Source organism: Pteropus alecto, unplaced genomic scaffold (genome assembly GCF_000325575.1).
Source record: "Pteropus alecto unplaced genomic scaffold, ASM32557v1 scaffold287, whole genome shotgun sequence".
Classification (NCBI taxonomy): domain Eukaryota; kingdom Metazoa; phylum Chordata; class Mammalia; order Chiroptera; family Pteropodidae; genus Pteropus; species Pteropus alecto.
This window is the reverse complement of record NW_006439718.1, coordinates 900,878-923,617: the sequence shown is the minus strand read 5'-3', so window position 1 is coordinate 923,617 and position 22,740 is coordinate 900,878. Positions and strand designations below refer to the sequence as shown.

General features: G+C 41.9%; 1 protein-coding gene and 2 pseudogenes across 3 annotated transcripts in view; 1 reads left to right on the top strand and 2 right to left on the bottom strand.

The window, feature by feature from the left end:
• The window catches only part of ARHGAP22 (Rho GTPase activating protein 22), a 153,360-nt gene that overhangs the window by 37,967 nt on the left and 92,653 nt on the right, over positions 1-22,740 (top strand). For all 3 annotated transcript variants that reach the window (XM_015593242.2, XM_015593241.2, XM_015593240.2), the window contains exon 3: positions 18,860-18,947. In XM_015593242.2, coding sequence (XP_015448728.1) covers positions 18,860-18,947 — 88 coding nt within the window. The remainder of the gene's footprint in view (positions 1-18,859; positions 18,948-22,740) is intronic.
• LOC112483916 lies at positions 10,163-10,281 on the bottom strand (annotated as a pseudogene).
• Positions 14,900-15,018, bottom strand: LOC112483909 (annotated as a pseudogene).

The following is a 22,740-nucleotide window of genomic DNA, read 5'->3' as shown; positions in this document are numbered from 1 at the left end:
TTGAAGACCAGCCTTGGCCCTTCAATGGTGTCTTGGCTTTTCTGGCCGACCTATTGGTGAAATGTCACTCTGATAACAATGACCAAAGTTTCTGGGGTCCCCAGCATCTCAGGATCCTACCTGTGGCTCCTACTGTCATCCCCTGCCTGGCCCAGTCCATGGCACCATCTCCTGGGACAACTGCATTGTGTTGTGGGTGAGCCAGATGAGGTCACCCAGATGGCATATAGGCCACTGGCACAGGCTTCCCCTGTACTGTAGCAACCCTGAAGTGGCCCTCACGCACTAGCTGCAGCTCCATAAGGAATCTCCATCTTCCAGATTTCCTGAATCAGATACTCCTCTCCCTCACCTGACACCTTTTCCAGACTTCAATGGCTTCTGGTGGAATCACCTAGTAAAATGGAGGTATTAACATCCCCAGACACCAGCCTGGACGCAGGAGAAGCCCTCAGGCCCAACCCTTACTAAACCAGGACATTTATCTCCAGGGAGGCATGGGATCCCTGAAAGGAGCGAGTATCTTCCAAGGGATGCCAGTGTCACACCCAGGGCTCCTCTTTTGGCCTCTCAGGGCCTAGCTAACACTCCCAGATCCTCTTGGAATAGTATTCCTCCCCATAATCTCCCTTCCCCAAAAACTTGACTGCTATGGCAGCCGCATTGCACAGGTTCCCAATCTCAAGGAGATGATTAGTCAGATAATTAGTCAGATTTAGCTTATACAATATGATTTCAAACCTGCATGTCTGCTGGCAAAATAAACCACAAACTTCTGTTTAATTGCATGAACTACATGTAATGGACTAATTCTCGATATCTGGTTCCTGGAAAAAGGTGTCCTGCTCACTGTTTACAGTGACAGAGTGCCCAGGCAGTGAGTATCCTCCTGACAGATGGCCTGTCATCTCTCTAGCAGATGTAATTGTCCAGAGGAGGGATGTCCACCTACTCTTGATGCTGTTCAGGGCTCATAATACATGATAAAGATCACTCTTAGTCCACACTCTTGTTCTCTCTCCAAAGTCCTATGTCTTCCACTCCCCTTTTCACTAGCAAGAGGGTCAGCAGAGGACATAGAACATAGAGATGGAGGAAGAGGGTGTGGCCTGCACAAGCTCACATGGAAAGACTAGGCAAAAATACTTTAAAACAGAATCTGAAAATGTGTCCTGTCCCTTCAGCTTTTCCCAATACATGTTTCTGATAGTTTTCAGCAGACAGACTTACAGTTTTACTAAGAGAGGATTCCAGGTTTTTTCATCTTAGTGATTTTAGCTTCTGCTTAAAATGTTTCTCGGGTCATGAAAACTGCCACATTATTTGTTGATCAGCCTGGTCCATTTCTATTGTTTGGGGACTCACTTTAAGTCTGGTTATCCCAATTCTTTACTTGTGGGTTTCTTGGCTCTGAATAGAAATGGAATAGAATAGAAATAGAAAGAATTACTTTTAAAACATAAGACAGAAAAAAATGTAACAAATTAAATATGACCAGTTCAACAAATGGGCAGAAAATGAGGGATGGGATAAAAAGAGAGAAAGGCGAATTGAAAATGTAAAAGAAATAATTAGATAGCAAGAAATAGGTACAAACATTTCAGTTGTCATAATAAATGTGAATAGGTCAGGTTTGTCTGTCTCTTAAAAGAGAGAAAATGAAAAATTGGCTTTAAAAAGGTAAGAGCAATAAACAAAAAAGCTGAAAAAAAAAAAACAATGGACAAAATATAAGCCAGCAAATATGAGCAAAAATAAAGTATATTTAGCAACATCCAAATCAAATAAAATAGAATTCAAAGTGATAAGGACAAAAGGGAATAAAGAAATATTTTATAAGATAAATAACAACCAGCCAAGAAAATAGAACAGCTGTGAACATTCAGGCTCTTAATACATAGCTTTGAGTGATACATAAATGAAGAAAAAAAAAAAATACTCATTGTTCTTCATCTTTTCCAAATTTTTTTGATATTATAGAGACACATTCACTGCAAAAGAAAAAAAGATTCAGAAATTAAAAACAAAATGAAAGAGTGAGGGTGTCCATGCAAGAGAGAGAAAGAGACCTCTACAGTGGAAATAAAACACACACATTTCATAATACTCCTAAATTAATAAAATCAAAACTTAAATTCAAACTTCCAGTTAAGAATGACAGATTTTATAACCACCAAACTCCCATAAAAAGCAGTAAAGGCATGTTTTGAAGGTATAACCACACCTAGGTGGAAGGGACAGGAGGGAAAAGCAGCAGCAGCATCTGGTTGCTAGAAAACAAATGGGCCAAGGGAGCTGATTTAGCAGACCCAAGAGAGCTAAATTCCAAGCCAGCACTAGGGAGAGCACAAAATTCCAACCAGTTTGCAAAGCGGCAACCCCACCAAAGACTCAGCAATTGGCAGGACCAGATATCTCTGTAAATGAGGGCAAAAGAGGAACTAAAAACATGAGAGCTGGTTGGAAGTCAGTTTAAAAAGCAGTTAGATCTCAGATCTCCTGAACAACCTAATGCAAAGCCTTGACTGCCCTACTCCCTGGCGTTCCGCGCCCCCCCCGGGGGGGGGGGGGGGGGGGGGCTAACACTGGAAATTATTCTCTGGGAAGGATTAAGAGAGAGGCTTTTCAGAGTGAGGAAGCAGGCCCAGATATTGGTGAGAGGACCATACAGAGAAGGAGAACAGCAGAATTAGATGGAAGTTAGCCTTCCCAGTCTTCATCCCACATTTGGCTTGCAAACCCTCGCAGTTAGGAACAGCTAGCTTTCAAGAAGGAAACGAAGAATTTTTACTGAAGAGTTTGACAGGCCAAGAAGAAAAAAACAAAATATACTGACAATGAAACAAGCCAGGCAGATTTCTTGATTTCTCTCTCTCTCTCTCTCTCTCTCTCTCTCTCTTTCTCTTGTCCTGCTGTTCTGCCATGGAAACAGTTCCCTGCTTATCCTTATACAGTTTTCCAGTGAGCTACTTAGAGAACCATTCCTCAGTAAGAGTGAAGAAAGAGCTTTGGGTCACTAGACATTTAAAGAAGGAACCTCACATAAAGGACAGACACAAACACAGGAAAGAGGGGAAAAAGCAATTTAGAGGTAACAAGAACTATACAAAGGGAAGAAAACTTTTATATAAAACTATCTTTAACATCTCCACAGAGAGACTATAGAAATGGACAGTCAGAGAACAAACCGGCTCTCAGAATTCAGAAATAAGATAACAGAATCAAAAACTCAAAGGAAGGGTTGGATGAAACTTGACACAATCTCCCAGAAGAAGAGAACAACAGAGAGGAAAAGAGGAGAGACAACCCAATGTCTGAATAGACTGAGTTCTAGAAAGAGAGAAGAAAGGAAGGAATCCTTAGAGAAATGCTTCAATTAAATTACATTTCCCAGAATGGAATTTAAACACTGAGTCTTGCCTGACTGATACAACCAAAGTTACCTGGGAGTTCAGGAAGTCGGGGTGTGTGAGCAGGGCAAGGGTAAATAAAGCAAACTCTCAATCTTCCATGCAGGAAATTCCATAGATAATGCCTAAAAATTTAAATTAAGACATAGTAATATAAGCATATTATTAATAAAAATAAGAAATAAAAATAAGAAGGAAAGCACCTCATTAAAATTGCTGAAAGTGATGACTAAAATCCAGGCAATGGTAGAAGAGAAAGAAATTGCTGCCTTATAACAAACTTTGTAGAACTCTGATTCTTTAAACTGTGTTTAGATATAACTTTAACTTTTAAAAAGGTGAAATAAAACTGAAAAATTTATTTTTGAAATTTTCAGAATACAACTCTTACAAATCAAAGCTGTAGAGTAGGGCTGTGGGGAGGGCATGTAGACTGAGGTGGTGATCAAAAAATGTGAGATTTAACTGTGTTATTTTAATTCCTCACAGCAATACTATATTAGTTGAATTTCACATTTTAAAATACTTTTTTAATTTAAACAAGAAAAAAATTAAAACCAAAAAAAAAAAAAATGAATGCAACAGGGACACAGCCCTAGAGAGTATTTTTTTCAGGTAGCTAGAAAGGGAATCAGAGAAGGGGGCAAAGGGTTCCCTCTTCCGAACAAATCCACTGAGCCCAGCTGGCATCTGCCGAGCTGGCACTGGCACAGTGCAGGTGCTCAGAATATGTGTTTAAAATGAACTTGGGGAGACCTGTGTGTGTGACAGCTCATGTCCAAGGAGAGCCCAGTCTGTGATGTATAAGTGTGAGGCTCAGCGTATTATCAGGAACACAAACTGTGGACGTGGTACCAGAAGCTGATATGCAGGGGCTTAAGTGCCATACCCAGGCAGTGATGGGGAGCTATGAAGGTTTGGAGGCTCACACTTGGCCTTCAGAGCTCCAAGATGGAAGTTATCCCACGACAGCACAGACAGGGGTTGGGAGAGGGCCGGGCTGGAGAAAGAAAGATCATTCAGGTGGGGCCTTTGTCCTAATACCTGATGTGGCTTAGAAAACTGCCACACTCTGGAATCAGGAGGTGAGAGCCTTAGAAACAGCAGAAGAGAAAGTGTGGGAGCAGAGTCTCAAATCTACGCCCCGTGTGGCTAATGCAGCAGAAAAGATTTAAAAATCACTTTGAGTGCAAGCTGGGATTTGTTTTGATTTTTTCCAGGAGAATAAGTGATGGAAGCATGGCAGTGGGAGAGAAGATTGATTTAAAGTCTAATTTAATTTAGAGTAAAAGCTTAGAATTGGGAGGAGGAAAGACATGATGGATGGGAAAGCAGATGCACTTCTAGGAGTGCACATTAATATTGGACAATCAGAAACTAGAAATCTTTAAGAAAGAAGAAACCACAGGGAGGAAGGAGAGACCACCTGACCCTAGAGCTTGCAGGTCACAGAATGTTTGAGCATGAAGCCAATCATCCATTTCCTTAGGCTGTTGTTTACCAGACTTGCACATCAAAGAAAAAACAGTGCTGTCATTAGTTGGGGTTTTTTGGTCCATATTTCTAAAGAAGGTGCCTGGATTGTCTCCATTTCTCAGATGAGGGAATTGGTACACTACCATATGCCTGAAGTTTGAGATTGCTAGCAGATATCTCTTTATTCTGCTGCTTAACGTCTACCCAAAGAACCTCACGATTTCAGCTATGTAAAACCGTACCCACCATGGCCTTTATCTCGGTGCTCTCTGGGAGCATAATTAAGACACTGTCAAGCTGATCAGAGTCCATCCCATGTGTCAGATGCTCTTTCTCATCTAGATTCAGCTGGAATTGATTTAGCAAACCCTAACTTCGTAAGTTGTAAACTTCCTCAAACCAGCCAAGAAATCATATTATTAATTATTATTATTATTGCTATTGTTGATATTACTACTGTTATTTTATAACACTTAATGTCTATTCTCCATTTTAAACAGTAAACTTCATTCAGGCAGGTCCTCAGTCTATCTTATCATTTTTCTTTTTCCATCACCTAATGATGCCTGACACATAATTGATGCTCAGTAATATTTGATGTTTGTATGAATAATTGAATGAATGAATGAATGAATGAATGAATGATTGAATTGCCACATCCAGCAAGTGGTAAATCTTTCCATGTCCAGCGGGGCCCTGGAAAATAAACCTGAGTGAGAATGGTGGGAGATAGAACAAAGAAGACAGAAAGCTGGCATCAGGGGGTCCACTGTCCACTGATGGTGAACAGTTTTATTTTTGCAAGTTGCTTTTATACAAGAACATACCATTGCTACTGGCATAAGCAGTTTCTCTAAAGCATAGCAACACTGTTTCTTCTACTTCTCGGAGGCCACATTTTCTCATGGCCTTCAGTTTAGTTATCTTCCTGTGGCTACATTTGTACTGTCTTGTTCTCAGAAGGAGTTTGCAGAGGTGAAGTAACCCTTGTTTGACCTCGCAGATTTCAAGGACCTTGTCAGTTTATAATCCGCTCTCCACAATGAATATATAAAAAAATAAATAAGTTAAATGAATGAGTGAACACTCTGACCCCGCCTTGTGTTAGATCCTCAGTGGAAAAATATTTTATTGTTTTTGTAAAGTGCCTGATAGTTGCCAAGGAGCTTATAGGACTGCCTTCCTCTATTAGAATGTAAGTTCATCAAGGTCAGGATTTCATCTGTTTTGTTTACCTCTGTATCTTCAGTGTCCAGAACAGTGCCTGACATGCAGTAGAAGATCAATAGATACTTGTTGATAAACATTACAATTTCCTTTGAGCTTCGCAGCAAACTTACAAGGGCAGATACAATTAATTTCCATTGTACAGATAAAGTGATAGGAAGATGGAATGAAAGCTTGCATACTATAATGGAAAAATAATAATATTTGGAATCAAAGAAACTGAGTTCAAATCTCATTTATACCACCGATGAGCTGTAGATTTGGGCAGATCATTGAAGCCCCTCTGGCTCCCACTTTTGACGTGGTGTTCCAGGGCTCCACTGCATTAAGGGTTAGACAAATGGAAGTTGGTTGTGGTGGTGTTATCAGTGGTGCCTAAAAACTCTCAGAGACAATATTCGTATAACCCTTAGAAAAGGATTTAAATAGAAGAGAAAAGCAGGTGACTAATTCAGAAAGCAGGGATCACCCAAACCTGAGTGACTCCCTGAGAGCAGCCCTGCACATGGCCTGCACTGACTTTTTCGATTAGGAGTCCAGGCCAGTGAGTATCAGGACTGCCATGGACAGCTGGTGTCTGGACCTCAGCAAATCATTTTACAGTAGTATCCCGCATGATAGAGGAAAATGGCAGATTTCTGCATTTTGGCCTCACTGCTTACAAGCTAGTAACCAAAGAAGGTATTTCTTTCTCTGAGCTTCAGTTTCCTCTTTGTGAGATGAGAATAACTACACCTACTGTATAGGACTATCAGGACAGAAAGATTAAACATGAAGGAAGTACCCCAGTGGTATTTCCTTCTCTCCTAGGTGGAACTGTACCCAGTGAAGGTTTAACAAATCATCCAGCTCAATCAAGCAAGAGGAGTCCAGTGGCATGGCCTTGGTCTTGGCTCTGCCTTACTTTATGGGTTTGAATCTAAATAAAAGCTAACACATGTGCATTATCAACCAGTCATGCTTCTAAGTGCTTTGCATGTATTAACTTGCTTTAATTCTCACAGCAACTCTACAAGGTATGTAATTGCCTCCAAGGATGGCTACCACCTATTCCTCCTTCGTTATCCATATACACAGCTCTCCTGTCAACAACAAGTGGAGTCTGTTTCCCCTCCTCTGCACCTGAGCTGCCCTCAACCAACAGAGTGAGACAGAAGTGATGCTATACAAGTTGCAGGTTCGGCCCTTGAGATGCCACGCAGTTTCTGCCTTTGCTCTTGGAAGCTGCCGTTATGCTGTAAGGGTGCTTGAGTGGACCACAGAATGATGAGGAGAAATGGAGAAGAGAGACCACATGGCCCAGATAGATGAGTGAGGCCTTCTTGGACCTTCTAGCCCATTCCAAACATGAGCTGAACACAGCTGAGTGAGTGACTCTGGACTATGCCAGGTGTAGAAGAACTGCCAGCTGAGCCCTGCCTAATTTTCTGGGCCACATAATCATGAGAAATAATGAAAAAAAAAATCCCTGTTTCTTTAAGCCACTAAGTTTTGAAGTGATTTGTTACACCGCAATAGATGACTAAAACAACTTAGAAATGATTGCTATCCTCGCTTTCCAGATAAGGAAACTAAGGCACAGAAAGTTTAGGTGACTTGCTTGAGATAACAAAAAGCTAGTAAACACTAGGCCCAAGATCCAAAACTAAACAATCTGACTGCAAAATCCACTCTCTTAATCATTAGGCTACTGTGTGTTGTTTTTGACGATATTAAAAAACCAAACACGCTTAGTAAATTTACAGAGATGGTGGGACCACAAAGGAGGAAAACAGCATTGAGACTCAAAATTTGTTTCATGGGAAAGTGTTAGGATAAAATGTAAAGCCCTCTCTTTAATTCAAAAAATTACTTGATTTCATAGAATGGAGAGACCTAGGTTTAAGAATAAGTCAAAGGAGACAGAGTTAAAATTTTCAATTAGTTGAAAATTCAGTGTAGACTAACAGTGAGATGTAGTTGTTAGAAAAGCTACTGAGGACCATAGGTTGTATTGAGAAGAAATTACAAGGGAGGGAAAGTCCCACCAAGCTCTGCCACGGTCAGACGAGGTCAAAACTGGAGAACGACAGTCTCATCAAGGCACCGCGTTTTCATTGTGGCAGGTTGGTGAGGGGTCTGAACTCCTCTCCACATGAGGGACAAACTGAATAAATCATCTAATGAAGAGAAATCTTGGAAAGGGCACTAGATCAAGCACTGCATCCTCATGAGAATGAGACTATATTTATTCTGTGAACCTCCAGAAGCCATAGCCAGAGCAAATGGAATTGCACTGAGGCCGCCACGCCACCATATGTGAGGAGCATTCTTTCTAGTGGAGTGGTCTGCTGGGCAGGGATGAGGTCCAGTCCTGAGTGCTGGGCAAGCCGAGATCAGATCATCACTTCACTAAGCGGCTTCAAGGAGAGTCGATCACTGGGTGGAAATTTGGCCAGAGAGGGTCTCTGAGTGCCCTTTCAACTCTCAAAGCCAAGAGATCAGTGAAGACCTTGTAAGGCAAGGAGGAATTGAGGAACAATAACTAGAGTTGGTCAAACCGTAATTGTTTCTAGAAGTTCCAGTCTGGATAAGTAAGACATGAGGATGAAGAAGCAGGAGAGCTCTGGGAGTCTGGCCAGAGCAGGGCAGCTTCCCAGAATTCCTGCGGTTGGTGCCACTTGCGGTCTCAGGCGACCGTTTTGTGCAGAGCTCAACTGTGGCACTTGGCAAAGGTCTTTGCACGACACAGTTGGCTACCAGAGAGCCAATGGATACAGACCTGGATGGCACGGGTCTTTGCAGCTGTTCACATTTGGCTTAGTGAACTTGACCATGAATTCCTGAGAAGTCCTGAAGGCCTGACTTCACTTCCTCCTCTGTGTATTCCACCTGCGAGTCTCTGTCTACAGAAAAGCAAGCGACTTATTACCTCCCTAGCTGCTACCAGATATTGGCAAAGCAAATTCCAGTTAGTCTAGCTGCGCTCAGAAGGAACGGGCATGAATGTGAGTGAGAGGCACTGAGACACCACACAGGCCCTGCTCGCCTCCTCAGGATACCTCAGCAGTTGTTAAGCAAGTGTTCTCCACAGCACATTAGAAATCATGATTAATTGGGGACTGATATTAACATTGGCCATTAGTGCTGCAGAATATTTATTTAATTTTAAATAAATATTATTAATTTAAAATTAAATAATAAATATTTTTTGTCTCAAATGTCTTTGGAGACAACTTCAAATGCTTCTGTTGTGAAGAATTACTCATCGAAGTCTTATAAAAAGAGAGTCATTTATTTAGGGTCAAATATCAGAATTTGTGGCTTTTTTAGAGCTTTATGTTTCTGCAGCTATTTGAGAAATATAACTCCCACTATTAAACAGATCAAATGAAAGTTCTAGTCAAGTTATTTTAAAGCAAATAGAAATTTATTTACTAAATTCAAATTGGCAGTAGCAGCCAACTTGTTTTTAAACAATTTTTAAACAACATTTAATTAAAATAGTTGTTTTGCATGTGGCATGTCAAAGAAAAATATAAGGTTGAAGTAATCATCCCAAAATACGTGTTTTAAAACTTATCTTGCACCACCCACCAGTGGTTCTGAAAGTGGGCCCCTGGCATGACAACATCAGCAATACCTTATGCATACCTTTGACTTACTATTATAGCAATATTTACCGCTGTTGCAGGGAAAGAAAATCAAATTGCTAAGATGCCTGATGACACACTCAAAAATGTATAAATCACAAGAGACAAGTGTCTTAGTTGCTCCCAAATTCTTTTGCACCCAGAGTGACACTGCCTACAAAATGGATCTTCACCTTCTAAAAATGACTTCTGTTTTTCCTTCAGTGTCACTGGCTGTTCATGCAAATGTAATGAGCTTCTCTCAGAGTCTACTAATTTCAGTCAGCACGGATATCAGCTCACCATACTTAAATGTCTCCCCCTTGTTTGTTTTTTTTGTTTGTTTTTTGTTTTGTTTTTTAGGCAAGGCAACCCTTGGTTGACCTCGCAGAATGCAAGGACCTTGTCAGATTACAATCTCTTATTTTTTATTTTTTATGCCTACAGCACCTGGTTTTCCTAGGTGGTCTCCTATCCAAGTACTAACCAAGCCTGACCCTGCTTAGCTTCCGAGATCAGACGAGATTGGGCTTGTTCAGGGTGGCGTGGCCATAGACATCTCCCAATTATAACAGATCAATCCTTTGGCTTTCAATTGAACCCAGTTAATTTACAGTAAAAGTTGAAAGACTGATCGGTAAATTACTAGTTTTATCAATTACTAGGCAGAAAAATGAATTGAACAACATTGAAGCAGCAAGGAAAACATCTTTTATTCATTGCTTAGATGACCATAACTTACTTTTAATTATATTTGGAGAATTCTAGCTCCTTAATAGGTTAGTAGAAGACTGAGTTACTATTTATCAGCAAAACAGAGGTGATTTGGAGGGCTGCTGTAGAATACTGCCTTGCCTGATCTGCCGAGCATGATGGGTACATTTTCTGAGTGAACTGCAGCCTTTGCAGAGGATTGTGATGAGGTATATCTTCCTCGACAGAATGCACCATGTGCCCCTCGGCAGCAGTCAGCTCAGCAGTAGTTCTGCCTGGCACAGGTCAATGCCCAAGAATCTAAACCATGTTTCTCAGACTAACCTGTTCTCAACTAAATGGCATAGTAGCCCCTTTCCCAGCAGCATCATGTAACCCAGAGCACAGCATTAGTTACATAGGGCCTCACTCATAGCATTAAGACAGAATCAAACCATTCTCAGCCTAAGGAAGGCCCCTGCCATCTAAGGTGAGCCCCTGGACCCAGCATCGACATGTCCCAATAGGAACATTCCGAGCAGGAACAAACTTCTGAGGAAATGTGCTCTGAGGCTCAGGCCAGCCTGAGCAGGCAGGGTCAGCCTCCAGGAGGAACAGCCTGTTCATCATAGGGAAGATGGCTGGAAGCTGTGCAGCCCCAGAAACGTGGCAGGACCACTGCAAGGGAGAGCAGGACTGTGATTCAGACCTTGAGCTGTGGAGAGAACCTGCGTACCCCTGGGATCCTCATGGTGTAGTGAAGGGGCCAGGCAGTGCTGCCTACCAGGGGCTTCCAGTTCTGAAGGAACAGCAGAGGCTTCTCCAAACCAACCAGGCGGAGTTGAAAGAGCTGAGGGCAGGGGGAGTCTCAAGGTGAGAAGATATCGACATCAACATCTCCCCGAGTCCTGGGTCAGAGAACATACTGGAAAGACGTGGGTGGCCAGTGAAGACTCTAGGAAGCGCCCCTCTAGGAAGCTCAGAGCACATGCCCTCTGATGGCTAGTTCCCTTCCGAATGCACCTGCCTTTGACTGCAGCGACTGACACAACCACCAAACTCTATGGGCGCCAGAGGGATTAGGCTTATCTCAGTTTCTCCCTTAATTCCTTTATCTGGTATTTTAAGGAGGCAAAGAGGCCTACAGATCAGTCCAGTGAGTCAGGGAAGAAAGATGGTCATTTTCACACTCCAGGACCTCCCAAGGGAGCCTAGATCAGGATCCTGGAGTGGTACAGAGTTAACTGCAGGGAAATCTAAGACCACAGGAAGAGGACCCACCCATCCTGGAGAGGGTACTCCCTTGAGGTTTGGGAGAGGCTGTTAGCTCTGAAGTCAGAGGGTTCCTGAGGACTCTGCCCAGATCCCAGGTTTAAAGCAGTAAGTCTGTCCCAGGTCTCAGGTCTCGGCTCACTCTTTGATTCCAGCTGGACTTTTTTGTGCTCTAGCCCCAATCTGAGTGGCCCTGCAGGTAAGGGATTCAGAATGTGGCCACCTGGAGCAGCGCAGGAAGCTGCAGGGAGCTGGTGCTCAGACCCTGCTTTCTGCAGGGCACGGTGATGTCTCTCCAACGCTCTGCCCCAAGGGGCATGGCTCACAAGCTGACAGGTTCTCGAGGGAGACCAGGTGTAGACTTGAGACACCATGGTAAAGCAGACACGTGGAGCGCACCAAGTGCACGTGGAGGGCCTGGAGGCAGCACCACTCTAGAATCTGCTGGGAGAAGCTTCAGGACAAAGTCCTGAGCAGAAGATGAGGCTGGACAAGTGACTCATCTCAGCTCCTTAGGAAGGGAAAGTGCTTCAACCAAGAAGCAATTTGTCTTCAACATTAGACTGCCTTTTTTAATATCTGCATTTTGGACAGTAATGGACCATGGTTACAGGCTTGTGTGATAAGGAAGAGGGAGGATGTTTCTCTCCTTGGCAGTGAACTTCATTCTGATCTGTGTTATTTAAAATTTGGAGTGATTTAGTTCTTGGTTGAGTGTCAGAGGCTAAAGCTTTTTAAGATTGATCTGAGGCCACAATCAGAATTATAGGAGATAAGGAACCCTGAGTGATAGCTTTTTAAAATGTGTCTGCAATTTTCCAAGATGCTGCCAGTGGAAAATCTTAGCATGTCCTTTGCTAAGAAGCATTTCAGAAGCTAGGTCTTCAGACAGTCTCCCTCTAGACAAGGTGAAAAATGAAGATTTCCCAGAGAGCCAGACTTTGATCTAGTTGAAGAGAGAGCTGAATTAGAGCATGAAGATTTCGGAACAATCCCAAACCTCAAAACTCAAGATAGGTGGGGGAAGTACAGATGTCTCAGGCCCTATAGGAGAGCCCCACGGGATTGTCACCACAAACTAGGAAGGAGGAACCCTGCCCTATTCTAACAGATATGTAGTGGTGTCACATTATAGTTTTAATTTGCATTTCCCTAATGACTAATGATGTAAAGGATCTTTTCATGAGCTTATTTGCCATCCTTATATCTTCTACAGTAAAATATCTGTTCAAATCTTTTGCCTTTTAAAAAAAATTAGTTTGTTTCCTTGTCATTAAATTTTGAAAGTGCTTTATATATTTTGGGTTCAAGTCCTATATCAGTTGTATGATTTTCAAATATTTTCTCTCAGTGTGTAATTTGTATTTTCATTCTCTTAATCATATCTTTGAAGAGCAGGGTTTTTTTTTTAATTTAAGTAAGTCAAATTATCAATTAGTTCTTTTACAAATTGTGCTTCCAATATAGTATCTAAGAAATCTTTGCCTAATCCAAAGTCATAAAGGTTTTCAACAGAAATTTTACAATCTTAAAATTTACATTTAGATATATAATTCATTTTGAGTATATTCTTGTATCTGATGTGAGGCATGGATCACAGTTCATTTTTTGTACATGAATATGGAACTGTTCCACCACCATTTGCTGAAAACACTGGCCTTCCTCCACTGAATTGTCATTGCACTTTCATCAAAAATCAGTTATCCATATATATATGGACATATACATATGACTAGTTCTGAACTTTGTATTCTTTTTCATTAATCTGTCTATCTTAATGCCAATATCATAATGTTTTGATTACTGTAGGTTTATGATAGGTCTTGAAATCTGGCAGTATTAGATCTTCAACTTTGTTATTCTGCTTCAGAGTTTTCTGATTATTGTAGGTCCTTTAATTTCTACATGAATTTTAGAACAGCTGGTCAATTTCTACAAAACACCTGCTGGGATTTGGGTTGGGACTGTATTGGATCTATAGATCAATTTGGAAAGAACTGACATCTTAACAATAGCAAGTCTTTTAACTAATACACTATATCTCTCCATTTATGTATATCTCCTTTCATTTCTCCCAGCAATGATTACAATCTTCAGTGCACAGATCTTTTGTTATATTTATCCCTAAGTATTTCATATTTTTGATGCAATTAAAAATAGTTTTGATTTTCAACATCCAATTATAGAGACGTGATTTAGTTTTGTGCATTTATCTTGTACCCTACAACCTAACCAAACTCATTTATTAGTTTGCACCCTTTATCAGATTAAAGAAGTTCTCTTCTATCCCTAGTTTGTTGAGAACTTTGATCAGGAATGGATGTTGAATTTTGTCAAATGCTTTTTCTGCATCTTTTGAGATGATCATATGTTTTCTCTCTTTTAGTTTTTTAATTTGGTGAATTACACTGATTGATTTGGGAATCTTAACTAACATTGTACAATTGAGATAAACCTCAGTTAGTCATTATTTTCCTTTTTATATATTTTTGAAATGGATTTGCTAAAATTTCACCCAGGAATTTTTGCATCTATATTCCTGAAGGATATCGGTCTGTAGTGTCCTTTTCTTGTAATGTCTTTGCCTAGTTTTATATCAAGGTAGTACTGGCCTTATAAAATGCATCGGGAGATATGCCCTCTTTTTCAGTCTTCAAGAAGAGTTCATACAGTGTTGGTATTATTTCTTCCTTAAATATTTGGTGGAATTCACCAGTGAAGCCATCTGAGCCTGGAGTTTTCTTTATGGGAAGGTTTTAGCTACAAATTCCACTTCTTTATCAAATATAGGGCTATTTAGCTATTTCTTTTTGAGTGGACTTCAGTAGTCTATGTCTTTTTTGTCCATTTTATCTGTTGCCAAATTTTACTAGCATAACATCGTTCTTAACATTACCTTATTATCCTTTTATTATCTGAAGACTCTATAGTGATGTCACCTCTCTCATTCCTGATATTGGTGATTTATCTTCTCTCTTTTTTTCCTAATTAGTCTGGTTAAAGGCTTGTCAATTTTATTGATCTCCTCAAAGAATCAACTCTTGAATTAATTGATCTTCTTATTATTTTTTCTATTTTTTGTTTTATTTACAGCTACTCTAATCTTTATTTTTATTTTTATTTTTATTTTTTTAGGCGAGGCAACCCTTGGTTGACCTCACAGATTGCAAGGACCGTGTCAAATTACGATCCCTTATTTTTTATTTTTTACGCCTACAGCACCTGATCTTCCTAGGTGGTCTCCCATCCAAGTACTAACCAGGCCCAACCCTGCTTAGCTTCTGAGATCAGATGGGATTGGGCTTGTTCAGAGTGGCATGGCCGTAAACTATTTTTTCTCTCTTTTACTTTGGGTTTCATTTGCTCTTCTTTGTGTAGTTTCTCAAAGTAAAAACTGAGTTCTTTTCTAATATCTGCATTTCATGCTATAATTTACTCCCTAAGTACTTCTTAAAGATATTTCACAAATTTTACGTGTTGTGTTTTCATTTTTATTCAGTTCAAAGTACTTTTTAATTTTTCTTTTTGATTTTTCTTTGACTTATAAATAATTTAGAAATGTGTTAATTGGTTTCCAAATATTGGAGAACTTCCAGAAATCTTTCTGTTATTGATTTCTAACTTAATTCCATGGTCAGAGAAACATATGTAGTATTTAAAATTTCTCCCATTTATTGAGACTTGTTTATACCATATTAGTAAAAATTTCACATTATCTATATACTTACTGATTTTTTGTCTACTTATTCTATCAATCATTGATAAGCATGTTTACATTTTTTTACTGTAATTGTTTTTTTCTTTTTCTCCTTGAAGTTCTATAGGTTTTCGTTATTTTGTAGCTCTGTTATTAGTTGTATAAACTTTTAAGATTGTTGTGTTCTCTTAATGAATCGACCCTTTTATAGTTATGAAATGATCTTTTTTATCTCTGGTAATATTCTTTGGCCTGAAATATCTCTTGTTTGATATTAATATAATCAGTCCATCTTCAGTTCTTTGTCCAGTATAGCAATCTCTGCCTTTTAATTGGAGGTGTTTAGATAATTTTCATTTAATGTGATTGTCAATATGGTTAAGTTTAAATACATAAGTTTAAATCTTGCTATTTGTTTCCTATTTGTCCTATTCCCTTTTGTCACCAGAAAAACTGGCTTTTTTTTTTTTTTTGATTAATTAAAATTTTTACTCCATTTTATCTCATTTGCTGGCTTAATTTTAACATTTTATTATTTTAGTGATGCTTTAGGGTTTTAGTATACGAATTTAACTTTTCATAGCCCACCTTCAAATGGTGTTATATCATCTTATGTATAGTAAAATAAACTTATAACAGTGTACCTACATGTATCCCTTTCCATCCTTTATGCTATTATTAATACACATATTGCTTCTATATATGTTATCAGCCTCACACTGTTCTTTTCACTTAAATAGTTGATTATATTTTAAAGAGACAAATCATAAGAGAAAATCTTATATTATACTTATTCATATTTTTGCCATTCCAGTAATCTTCATTCTTTGGGTAGATTCGTATTTCCATCTAATATTATTTTTCTTTTGCCCATTTGTCTTTAACAGTTCTTGTAGTGTGAGTCTGGTGTGATTTTCAGCTGTATTTCAGCTTTAATATACCTTAAAAGGTCTTTACTTAGACTTCATTCTTGAGGAATATTTTCAGTAGATTCAGAATACTGGGTTAACAGATTTTACTTTCAATAGTTTAAAGATATTGCTCCACTAACTTTACTCCTCTGTACATATTACATCATTTTCTTCTGGCTACTTTTAAGTGTTTCTTTTCATAAATGAGTATGAATCATTTGGTTATGATATGCCTTCATGTACTTTTTCATGTTTCTTGTGCTTGGGGCTCATTGGACATCTTGGATCTGCGGGTTTATAATGTTGATAAATTGGGAACAGTTTCAGCCATTATTTCTTCAAATATTTTTCAGTTCCCCCTTGCAGTGGTGGGAACCACACTGGGATTCACCTGAGAGAGGGGTGAGCTATAGGTCCCAAAGTCAAAGCCTGGCTCTCCACAGAGGCTTCTTGCACACAAAGTAGCCAGTGGCTGCTGTCACAAATGTGGGAGCAAAGTGCGCAAGCATCAGACACAGTTGGGTGCACATTCCAGGTAATCTTTGCTAGCAGGAGGACACAAGGCTGGCTTCTCCATCTCTCCGGCCTCCATCTGCTCATCCAGGAAGATGGGGTTAATAGTAGCTTAAATCCAATAATTAGACAATAAGCCAGAAATATACAAGCTCCTTAAACAAAGCTATTATTGCTTTTTCATTTAGCTGTAGTAGAAAGTAATGTCAACGTCAATATTGTTACTCCCATTTTATGGATGACAGATATTGAGGCACAGAGAAAAAAAGCAGTGCCCAGAATTACACAGAGACAGTTACTGAAACAGCAAACTTCAAAGACCTATCCCATTAGCCAGTGATGGATCTCACCCACACCCTCTAATGAGCACATTTCCCCATCCTGGTGCTGCAGTCCTAATTTATTCCCAGTAGCTCCAGGTTCCCTAGAAAGAAAGTAACTGTTAATTCAGTTATACTGATTACCAGATGGTTCTCTGGTTTATTGCTGTCATTTCTCTAAAGCAAGCATTTGTGGGTAAAGATGTCGTTCTCCCTTTATGTTGCTTAAATGAGAAAACACATTTTCATGTGTCCTTGCAGCACAAGACTCCAGCACCACGTGGAGGCTCTAGTCACCCTGTTAAAGCCAGGAATTGCCTGGAAAAGATAGAGGTGGGGAAAGGAGTGCTCTGTGAGCATGCATAGGGTTGGAGGCTAGAGGCCATGTGGATAAAGCAGGTGACCACGCCCCTCACCTGGGCAAGTGCAGACACAGGGATGCTGTTTTCCCACCCAGCGTGGAGCCCTGACACGAAATAATAGCTGAGGTTTATTTGACAAACACATAGCTTTCACTACATTCCAGGCACTGCTCTAAGGACTTCTCAAGTACTAATTTATAGTACTTTGGGAGATTGCACAGAGAAGTTAAGCCATTTGCCTGGGGTCACACAGCCAGTAAGTAGCTAAACCAGGATTTAGCTGTAGGGATGGAGTTTAAAATGGGTTTTCCATGGAGAGAATCAAAAATGTGTAGTCAGAGCCACACGCAGTCTGAGTTGGGCAAATCTGAGCATGAATGAAATGAAGAAAGGCTTCAACAGAGATCAATCACATATAGAGAAGGGGGACAAAGGCGGCCTAATCTGGTGGATGGGAAAAGGGTAAGTCAGGGCAGTTATAACAGTACCTCATCTATAGCAGGACATCCCAAACAGGAATCTGGAGTCTCAACATCCTTGAGAAGTGGAAGTTACTGTTTCATTGTAGAGATGTAGAAACTGAGGTTCAAAGAAGTTAAGCCATCTGCCTGAGGTCACATAGCCAGGAGGTGCAGGGTTGGGACTCAAACCCAACCTTCCTGTCCCTACATGCCATGCTCTTTTCCTGCATCTTTCAGCTTTGCTACCAGATTTCGTCATTAGAGAGCAGGGTGGGAACCACCCCTGTAACGTACACACACAGACATACCAGGCATGTGGTACAATATGTGCTGGGTACCTCTCATATGACAGCTGACTCCCATTAAACAGGTAAAGAAATGAAATCTCACCCTGCCAGGAGAGGCCAGATCTAGACTCACACAGATCTACTGATCCTTTCCCTCATGTCACCTCAGGGACATTTACATAGGAGAAGCCAGTTCCAATGTGCCAGCTTTTCTCTCCCTGACCCTCTACGGCCTAAAACCCCCTAGAAAGGCTGCAGATGGGAAGGGTTAATATGGGAGCCTTCTCCCTGCTCCAGACTCGTGTTTTAACCCTTTAACCAGGGGAGTAACAACTGTGGGCAGTGCTGGCAGTGCCTGTGGGCAGAGCTTCTCCACTGGTATGTGCAGGCGGTAGTGGCGCCCCACTTGACCATGGACCCACCCACTCAGGGCCTCAGCTGCACCTGGTACCTGCCTTGAAGAGGAAGCCTGAGCTCCTCCTGGCACCCACTTGCCCAGCCAGGACCCGGAGGGGTAGATCCCTGACCCCGAGGCTCCGCTCTCCCTCTTCAGAATCCCTGACCACAGAAATCCTTTGCCAGCCATCTCATTTCTCGTGTGTTTGTGTCTCTACTTTAGGGATTTATTTCTCTACAAGGGACGCAGGTGACTGAACTTCTTCCTGGCCCTGAGGACGTGGGGAAGCACCTCTTCGAGATCAGCCCAGGTAGGCCTGAGCACCTTGCAGCCCTGTGCTGGGGCTAACCCTGGTGGCCTCAATGGGGCTGTAACCAACTCTAGCCTGGGAAGGGCAGAGCTCTTTCATGATCCTCTAGCACTGTCTCTAAGCACGACTCAGAAATTTGGGTCAAATCTAGAGGGTATTGCAAACTTGGGAGGAAATTAGAAAATCCAATCTGGGTAATTAGCTTTTGGGTAAGAAGAAAATGTAGGTTTTTAAATTCACAATAAACACAAGATTTTTTAAAAATCCATGGATACCTTAGGGTGAAGGTCCAAACACAACAAAATTGGGTCACATGCAAATAAGTCTCTAGCACCAATTCAGAACATTAAAATAAGTTTTATCATGAATCCTAAAACAGAATTGCCATGTGGTGAGAAGAAGGGAAATAATTTAACCCAAAGAAGTGCTATCATGTTAGCAGTCACAAAACAATTTTTTTAAGTTTCTGGTTTTAAAATGTGATCATTATTGAGCTATTCACAGAGAGCTTGGGTTCTACAGTCAGGCTGTGGTGTATTTATCCTGGCCTCTCCCAGAAGCAGAGCCTGAGACAGTGTCTAAGCAGTTTATTTGCCCAAAAAGCATGGGGAAGGGAACAGGAAGAGAGGAGAGCCAGTCAGAGTATGCTGCGAACAGCTGCTGCTGTGGCACCCAGGGCTCAGTTCCGGTGGAGCCTTGTGGAAGCTGTGGGGAACAGGCCTTAGAGGTATCTGGCCCAAGGAGCGAGGAGGCCAGGGAGGGTATACCTGCCAGTTCCCACCAGCCATTAATTGAGAGCTGCTTCTTGGGGAGCTGACACTGGCACTTCTGTCCTGCCCTACACATGGGCCAAGCTCCCTACAGACAGAGAAGGCCTTCAGGGAGATTTGCAAGTGCTTGAGGAAGAGGCCACCGGCATGGATGGAAACAGCGTGCCGGGAATCTGGGCAAGGCAGCTCGTCATCATGTCCTATCAGTGTGCATCCGATTTTAGACTTCTTTCTGGGAAGTGGTGGCTGTGAACTGACTGTACTAGGGCTTCACTGGGGTCTATGTGCCAGTAAGTTTTCACTCTCACAGCGGCAAAGCCACCCAACCTTTCTGATGAAGTGACCTGGCTATTGGCTGTCCATCAAGGCATGGATCAGCCTAGGCTCAGGCCAGCCAAAAGTTCCTGGGAATTCCAGGAGGCACAGGCTGAAGCTGAAGTGCAGGGAGACCCTCCAACTGCATTTCCTGCATACAAACTTCCAGCACCGTGGTTTTTTGGCACTTCCTACTTGGGCTTTTTATCTACTGCAAGTGCTACATAGCACATTAGAAGGTGACAACAGAGTGATCTCAGGGTAGGGAGTGGAAGATTGATGTTTGGTTGACTATAGAACAGGAGTAAAGGCTTCTGCAAAGAAAACAGAGAAGAGATGAAGGAGGGCAGTGAGGGAGACAGAATCCTGCCACTCAGCGGAAGGGAAGCCAGGCACACGGAAGGAAGGGCTGGAGGAGGGGCTCCGGGCCTGGAGAATGGAAAAGTGGAAGTCAACACCCCCAGTCATAAATTCAAAAAGGTGTGTGCCCCAAGGACCAGACAAGGAAAATTACCAGTGCTCGTGCTCTTTATCTAGGTATATCAGAGCTATTTACAAGGATTTCTCGACTCTGGAGGAATGAAAGCCCATTTGCCATGTAATGTAATAGTCATAGGTTCCAGAAATTAGGATGCAGACACCTCTATGGGGGCTCTATTTTGCCTGCCACAGTACTCAAAAGATCCATCTAAGGTAAGGGTATTGTTATGCCTATTTTATTAAAAAGGGCACTGGAGGTTAGAAAGAGTAGGAGACTTGCCCAAGGACACACAGGCTTTGGGCTTGTACCTAGGCAATTTGACTTCCAAAGCCACACATTTGAGCTGCCCTCCCTCCACCATAGGGACCTGGCACAGGTTCTAGCGTCTTTCCCACCTGGGCCCGGGAGGACTACGGATGCAGATAGAGAAAAGAAAGCTCCCTGTACCCCTTCAAGCTCTCAAGCACAGCAGCGGTATAAGCACCAGATTCCTGCCGGTCCCAAGTACTGCCACCTCTGCCCTCTTGCCTTCACTCTTGCCTGATGGCTTTGGGGTGGGGGTGCAAGCAGCTGTCACGCTGCTCAGGAAAAGCGGGCCGGGTGTGGACAGTGAGGGGTTTAGTCGGCCTTTGGGGAGCACTGAGGAGGAAAGACTCAGTAGTCTCCTCTGGACTCATCATTTTGGCTGGAGAAGATCAGGTCGGGTTGCATGCCTGCCACAACCCATACCCGAGTGGGAAAAACTTGACTCTAGGAAATATGATAGAAACCCAAGTATGATAATGCACAAGGTCAGCTATATGAATTTTAAGCTATAGTTCTACTTGTGCTCTTCAATAGTATAAAAAATTATAATTTTTCAAGACAGAATTAAATGAGAAAAGTTATACTCTGAGTGCCATCTAGTGGTAAGACCTGCCAATTCCAGGAGAAGCCATGAGTACCACCTGCCCAGGCAACCATTTCAGTCAGGCCATACCTCTGATTCTTGCTGGGCCCCCTCAGTTACTAAGTGGCAGGGGGTGAAGGGGTGGGGGAGTCGGGTGGGGGAGCTGTAGCTAGAGCCAGCTCTAGCCACAGAGCCCCGCTCTACACTAGCACTCTGAGGCTGGCTCCGGGCGGGATGTACGTTGTCAGAAAGCTGCTGAGATTCAAGGACCCTAAGTCACCTCCCCACCTGGGCCTCTTCTCCAGCCTGGGCAGTTAGTTACCTGCTGTGATACTGTGATTTACAGGAAGAAATATATATTTGATCTTTTTCCTGGTTCCTGGCACAGAGCTCCTAAAACTCTCAGAATTTCCTTCCTGAGGAAGGTGATAGATGTTCTTTTTTTATGTTAATGAAGTGACTTTTAGAACACACCTATGGATGAAGGCTGGTTGTTAGAGGAACCAACCAGCATTAGAGGTTGGAATTTGAAGCCCCAAGCCAGACATCTGGGGAGAGGAGCGGGGCTGGAGGTTGAATCAGTCACCAGTGGCCAATATGATTCAATCAGTCATGCCTGTGTAATGAAGCCGCGATAAAAACTCAAAAGAATAGGATATGGAGAGCTTTTGGATTGGTGAGCACATGAAGATTTGGGGAGAATGGCATGCTCAGAGAGGGCATGAAAGTTCTGCGACCTTTCTCACATGCCTTGCCCATACCTTCCATCTGGCCATTCCTGAGTTATATATTTGTATCATAAGTTGGTTATCTAGAAAGTAAAATGTTTCCCTCAGTTCTGTGAGTCACTCTAGCAAATTAATCGAAACTAAGGAGGGAGTCAGTGGAAGCTCCAGTCAATAGCTGGTTGGTCAGAAGCACAGGTAACTACCTACCTGGACTTGCAATTGATGTCGGGGAAGGACTGGACCCTTAACCTCTGGGATCTGATACTATCGCCAGGTAGTGTGAGAATTGAGTTAAATGTAGGACGTCCAGCTGGTGTCTGAGAATTCCTTGGTGACCACGATTTTACCTGGAAACATTGCCTACTCCCAGCCCTTTGAGAGCTGTCTTTTCCTTTCACACTTGATCCTGTTGGCCTCCCAGACCTTCACTTCTTGGCAATGCAGGTATCTGGCTCCAGGCCAAGCTTATGCCTCCCTCTCAATCCACAGGGGCGCGGGGCAAGGAGTGGAGAGGCCCACTCTGACACTTTGAACAAAGAGTTGCTAACTCTATTAGATGTTTGTATTTCATGGGAAGAATCGGGTGATCAATAGAGCAGAGTAACTCATT